Below are 6,185 nucleotides of genomic sequence, written 5' to 3' on the forward strand. Positions count from 1 at the left end.
CTGCCCCACAATGCTACCGTGCTGCCCCGCAATGCTGCCGTGCTGCCTTTCAATGCTAAACGGCAACCACCGACAACAAATAATTAGCGGAAACCGACAAGGAAAATCAAAAATAAAGCCACGACTTCTCATCAGTGATGTACAGTCATACTTTACCAAATTAAAATTCTCCGTGTCAGAAGTGTGACTGTGATTTACGTTTCAGGGAACTGCAATGTGGGGTTCTATGATTCTATGGAAGTGTTTTGCATAAATTGAATGACTCTCAACGAAACAAACGCCTTCCCTTTATTTCAGACGATAATAGCAATTTTAAGTCCAGAGTTGCATGCATGTAGAATATACAAACCACAGTTACATTTAATGATTATGAACGAGGTGACACAACAAATAATCTCTTATAGTGATAAATATCCAGCTTCTACGTCACGTGGTCTTCTGTTCCTTGTGTCATTGATGTTAAATGACCCCTTTCACCTCTTCTTGTCTTCGCTGGGGGAGGGGGGGGGGGGGCGGAGACGTGGTAGAAATATTTTAACATATGTCGATGTCGGTTGTGATTTTTCAGAAATTAAGAAGTAAAACTACTTAAACTGGGAACTGAGACATGAAATTGCGTATAACTACACCTTCCAACAAACGTATTCCAATAACACAGAATGCAATGTTTTAATCGTAAACCGCCTCAATGTAAAAGTGCCGGAAGATAATGAAGGATATATACACGTACCCGAACACAAGTCACGTTGGGACATAATAGACATTTTTCTGCGTTTCCATTTAACAGCTAGAATTATTTCATTTAAACTTTAAATTCATAATTGAATGCGAACAGAAGTTATCCAAATTGTCAGTCGGTTTAGTTTAACATTTTACCATGAATCGCTTGCCCACTGGGGTGGCTTCTTCTCGATCTGCAGTGGATACCTTAGCAGAGACATGGACATTGCAAACCCTGTAAGTTTCACTCCCATCAAAATCAGCTGCCTTGGCAGCGAACTTCCAGTGCCATCGGGTTGTTTCTGGCCTGTGGAGAACGAAACAGTCAAATTGAACAATTATTGTATTTATTCCACTCGAGCAGCTGATCGAAATATTCACGAAGTGAGTTTCCGATTGACTTGTGCACTCGTACGCGCAGATTGTCCATAATATATTGTGTTCACAGTTGTATTCTGGACAACTAACTTTGCACTAATGATTGGGCTCAGTCCTTCCAGTTTGTTTTGGATCCTGGCGTTGATTTTCTATTATTTCTGAATAGTTTACTCACTCCTTTGGTGCCACAAGTTTTACAATACAAAGCGTTGAACAATGTTTTCGTCCTTTTATGGGGGTTATAAAATTAGTATATTCTGTGACTGCAGCTTTAAACTTCGGTACACGAAGTGGGTCATGTGGCCTATTCAGCAGTCTGCTCGGAGGTCGGCCTATTTAGTTTCCTTGTTAGACGATAAAGGGAGGTTTGGCGTATATAAATGATTGGACGATGCAAGGCCTTTGCTCTTTGAGACAATCGAACGAGTCTGAGTTGACAATCAGTAGTCCCCGAGACTTCCGGTAGCAGAGAAAGTTACTGAAGGCAGAGAGTTGAAACTAGCTGCATTATACACCGTCCATTTATCTCTAAAATGGAAGGAACTTGCCATCCAGAATTACAAGTCAGCATTTAAAGCTCGACACAAAGTTTCACGTTGCCATGGGACGGGAGTAGAGGAAGCAAAGTTTGAAGGCTTCCCTACAAATCATTGATTATAACAGAGAGGCAGCAACTTTGTGTGGTGAAGAATAACATTTAGTCTGCATGGCTTTGTGAGCCACTACAGCCAGATTCCGAAAGGAGATGGCCATTGATCGAATGTACACTTCCTGTAGTCTAGGCAGTCAAAGTTGCTACTTTGGGGACAACCCATTGGAATCTGGGAGCAACCGTGCACTGTTTGCTAAAAGGCGGTAGAATGAGAGAACGCTTATAATGCAGAAGGAGGAACTCGGCCCACCGAATCCGCACCGACGTTCCCGAACACCATCCCACGCAGGCCCATTTCCCGCCCTTTCCCCGTAACCCCATTTAACATTTGAGCACTAAGGGGCAGTTTAGCATGGTCAATCCACCTACTTGCACATTTTCAGTCAATAGTATCCCTTTTAGGGCATTTTTAGCTCTTTTCTACAGTAAAAGTTTTTAAAATGAGATGTTGACGTGTTGAGATTTCCACTATCATCTTGAAATTAGATTTGTTTGTGAAAGTTTATCAGCATCTCCGGGGATCACAGCAAGGGACATGTTTGGTGTTATGGCTAGGAACTGAAGGTCATTAATATCCTCCTGTATATTTTGTGTTTCAGTGGGATCATGACAGATGTGACTTTGCTCCGTATATGCGCCTTTCCTCCGTATATCTTGGATGAGCTGAAATCCATCAAGCATGGGATGACCTATCTGCACTTATCTATATGTAGATAGAATACGCGGGAGGTAATCGCAGTTGGGTGGATGGCCGTTTTCTGTGTGCTGGAATAACGCCAAATGCGCAGGTGTCTATCCCGGTTTCAGCTGAGATGGATTTTGGGACTGCCTCCTCTTTCTCCTCCTTGATGATTCTCCGAAGTCAGCCATGATTTGTTGACTTTCCAATAATAAATTCTCCCGGCAAGAAAGTAGCTACACTATCAAAATTATATACATGCACGCATTACTCTGTATACCTAATGTTGAATAGATGCACGTGTGCGCATATTTGCCTGCCAGCATCAAATCAAGGTTCAGTCGCAACTGGTTTTAAATAAAACAGCGAAGTCACATGATTTCAGGCCAGAAGAACAATACCAACGGATATTTCTGCCATTTTTGGCACGGTGCCAATGAACAAAACATAAAGAAAGCAGATCATAAGGTCGTTTTTTCCAAGTAGCTTAAAAAAAGGAGAGAGTGTTTGAGGGATCTAATTCTAAACACTAGGGTCTTGGCAGATCAAGTTGGGTGCACTTTCAGAGGGTCGGTGCAGACGCAGTTAGCCGTATTGCCTCCTTTTGCATTGTAGGGATTCTATGTTAAGCAAGTTATTTTGTTAGATTTGAGTAAACGTGCATTATCTTCCAGGGAATCAAAATCTATAAATATCCTTCATAGATTTTGTGTTGAGCATTAAAAAAAAAATTATAATAGAATACATGAGCATTCATCTCCACGGATTCCACATTTATAAATATTCTTCATAACACTTATTTCAGAATTACAGAGTGGGTATTGGAGGAGTAAGCAGTTTGATCTGTTGTTTAAAAAATGTATGGAAAGAAAGACAGATATGAGCACAATAGTAACTTACCGTTGACTGTTACCCGGGTGCCCTTTCCTGTTCCTTTACCAACACCCATCAAAACTATTTCACAATAATATATCCCAGAATCATTCTGTTTTGCGGCAATTACGGTAATTTGGTCCGATTTAGAAGAGTCATCGGATTTCTCCAATACTCGACCAATAAATTCTTCAGAGTTGTTCGTAACTCTACATCTTTCACGACCTAACACTTGCTTGTACCAGTTGATTGCATAACCTCTGCTCCTGACGGACGCAGTAAATTTGCAGACGATTTGAAACACCTCTCCTTCCATTATTTCGATAATTGGTGGAGTTTGAGACCGGCAATAGCAACAGCTGTAAAACAGAGACACCAATTATCCTTGTCAGACTAATATACTCCGCATTTCAATCTACGTGTCCTGACAACTGGCCAATTATTCAAATGCGATTCATGACGAATGCAAACAACGAATCCAAACTTACATGTCCTGACATTCAGCGTCAAGATAACTATCGATTTCCCGACTATCCACCTTATTATTGTCATCGGTACTTCCGTTTTCTATGATCTCCTAAAATGGCTGAAAACACCGAATACTGCAAAAACTATGGCTCAGCTAGCATCCCGACTGTTGTCCTAATGAATTATGCTCCAATACTAACCTTACCCCTCAACAAACTGCTGGTATATCTGCAAACCTGGCAGACACAAGGCACTGTGGAAATTGCCCACCTAAGGCCTACCCATGAAACGTGGGTTGCTTGCGATGCAATTATTTGTTTCCCGATTTTCCACTCCCAACCACCAGCAAATAGATGAAATACATATTTCGCTATGAAACAGAGATTCAATCAGCAATAATTTGATCGACGATGATCAGTTTGGATTTCAGCAGGACAGTTGCGTCCGGGAATCATTTCGGCCCTTCTCCAAAGATGGTCAAAAACAAAATTGTAGTAGTGAGGTGAGATTTAAAAAATCTGGATTTTCATTCAGCATTTGGTTATATTCAACTGTCATTTTTCTAAGTGTGACATCAGGTAGTCTTGGCAAAATTTTAGTCAGGTGAAAACTGGGCAAACACACCACTGCTTGGAGTTACGTCGACCTCAGAGAAGATGGCGGTGGTTTTTGAATGTCAATAATCTGAGACAAGGTCATGCGCAAGACTTCGTCAGTGCAGTGCCTTATGCCCACCCTTCAATGCTTTATCAATAACCGTCCCTCCGTCATTTACTCAGCAGTGGAGATGTTCGCAGATGACGTTTTTAATGTGCGGCAACATTCATAACTCCTCATATCTTGTACCAGTCTGTGTCCATAGGCAGTAAGACTTGAACAATGCTCAGTCTTGGGACGAAAAGTGATAAGTTAGTTCCGTATCACAAACGTGCTTGCCAATAATCCCTTGCATCAAGAGATGATCTAATCATATCCCTCTTTACAATCACCAGCATTAGCACTACTAAATTTCGCAACAAAATGCCCTGGTTGTTGTCATTGAACAAATATTTAACTGGACGAGTCACATGATGATTGTTGCTACAAGGGCAGGCCAAAGGCTAGGAATTCTGTGGCACATTATTCACCTCTTGATTCCGACTTGCTCAACATCGTAATTCAGAACTCAGGAGTGCGATAGAATATGTCCCACTTGCATAGTTGTGTTGGCAAAAACCTGGCTCACATATTTTCCACCATTTGAGAAAAAGTACCCTGCTGGATCCTGTTACCATTGCTGCACGTGAAATCCGTGTGTTCTATATGGAAGATAAACTAAAGCAACTATCCAAGCTTCCTTTTACTGCACTTTCCAAATCGCCAACCCCTACCAACTCAGGGGTAAACGGCAGCAGACGTATGGCAACACCAGCACCGACATATCATCCCGACTTGAAGCAATGTTCTCCTACCGTCATATCGCTGTGCCTCAATCCTGGAACGCCCTCCCAACAACGTGGTGGGTGCAGCTCCATCACAAGGATTGGACCGGATAACAATGGCGCCTCATCACCAATGTCTCAAGGACAACTGGTGTCCAGTAAATGCTAACCTAACCAGTGATATCCACATCCGAATGTAAATAAATGTTGCAAACCAGTTTAATGCTCACCAGATATCGGCAGTACACCGATTATCGTACCTGGATACATTTTTCTATTTTCGTCTGTGAAGGCGATCTGTAAACACATTTTTAATTGACGTGTAATGAAGTTGCAACCTCTTCTAAAGTGGCATTTTATCTTCTTCGTGACAGCGACCTGCTGCTCACTAACCTATCTCGAAATTGGTCTCTCGCATCTGCACATAGTTTATTTTTAAATATATGGAAATGAAATACACTGGGCCCTCTAACATTAGGGGGAGAACTGCGGAAATCTAGGGAACAGCGCGAACGCAAATGTAGGGCAAAATCTAAAATTAACTGATTGGACTGAATAGCCTGCGTCTGACCGTGACCTCTCTGAATTTCATAGATTATCATAGAATTTACAGTGCTGACGGAGGCTATTCGGCCCATCGAGTCTGCACCGGCTCTTGGAAAGAGCACCCTACCCAAGGTCAACACCGCCACCCTATCCCCATAACCCAGTGACCCCAGCCAACATTAAGGGCAATTGTGGTTACTAAGGGCAATTTATCATGGCCAATCCACCTAACCCGCACATCTTTGGACTGTGGGAGGAAACCGGAGCACCCGGAGGAAACCCACGCACACACGGGGAGGATGTGCAGACTCCGCACAGACAGTGACCCAAGCTGGAATCGAACCTGGGACCCTGGAGCTGTGAAGCAATTGTGCTATCCACTATGCTACCGTGGTGCCCCAAATTTAGTCGATGAACTGCGTTTTCTGGTTCTTCCGCTGCAGTTAAG

At 42.5% G+C, this 6,185-nt stretch overlaps 1 protein-coding gene across 1 annotated transcript; it reads right to left on the reverse strand.

Annotated features, from left to right (window-relative positions):
* Nucleotides 1-872: 872 nt before the first annotated feature.
* LOC140389142 (natural cytotoxicity triggering receptor 3-like) lies at nt 873-3,618 on the reverse strand. Its single transcript, XM_072473299.1, has 2 exons — nt 3,330-3,618; nt 873-1,027 (listed from the first exon to the last, which is right to left on the reverse strand). The coding sequence occupies exons 1-2, from the start codon at nt 3,616-3,618 to the stop codon at nt 873-875; spliced, it is 444 nt and encodes a 147-aa protein (XP_072329400.1).
* Nucleotides 3,619-6,185: the final 2,567 nt, after the last annotated feature.

The sequence above is a fragment of the Scyliorhinus torazame genome, chromosome 14 (assembly GCF_047496885.1).
Source record: "Scyliorhinus torazame isolate Kashiwa2021f chromosome 14, sScyTor2.1, whole genome shotgun sequence".
NCBI classification, from domain to species: Eukaryota; Metazoa; Chordata; class Chondrichthyes; order Carcharhiniformes; family Scyliorhinidae; genus Scyliorhinus; species Scyliorhinus torazame.

Excerpts from the sequence above, each read along its gene's own strand:
- LOC140389142 (XM_072473299.1), bottom strand. The coding sequence starts at position 3,618 with ATGGAAGGAGAGGTGTTTCAAATCGTCTGCAAATTTACTGCGTCCGTC. Across the intron at positions 1,028-3,329 it reads CACCCGGGTAACAGTCAACG|GCCAGAAACAACCCGATGGC; the intron begins GTAAGTTACTAT and ends CGTTCTCCACAG.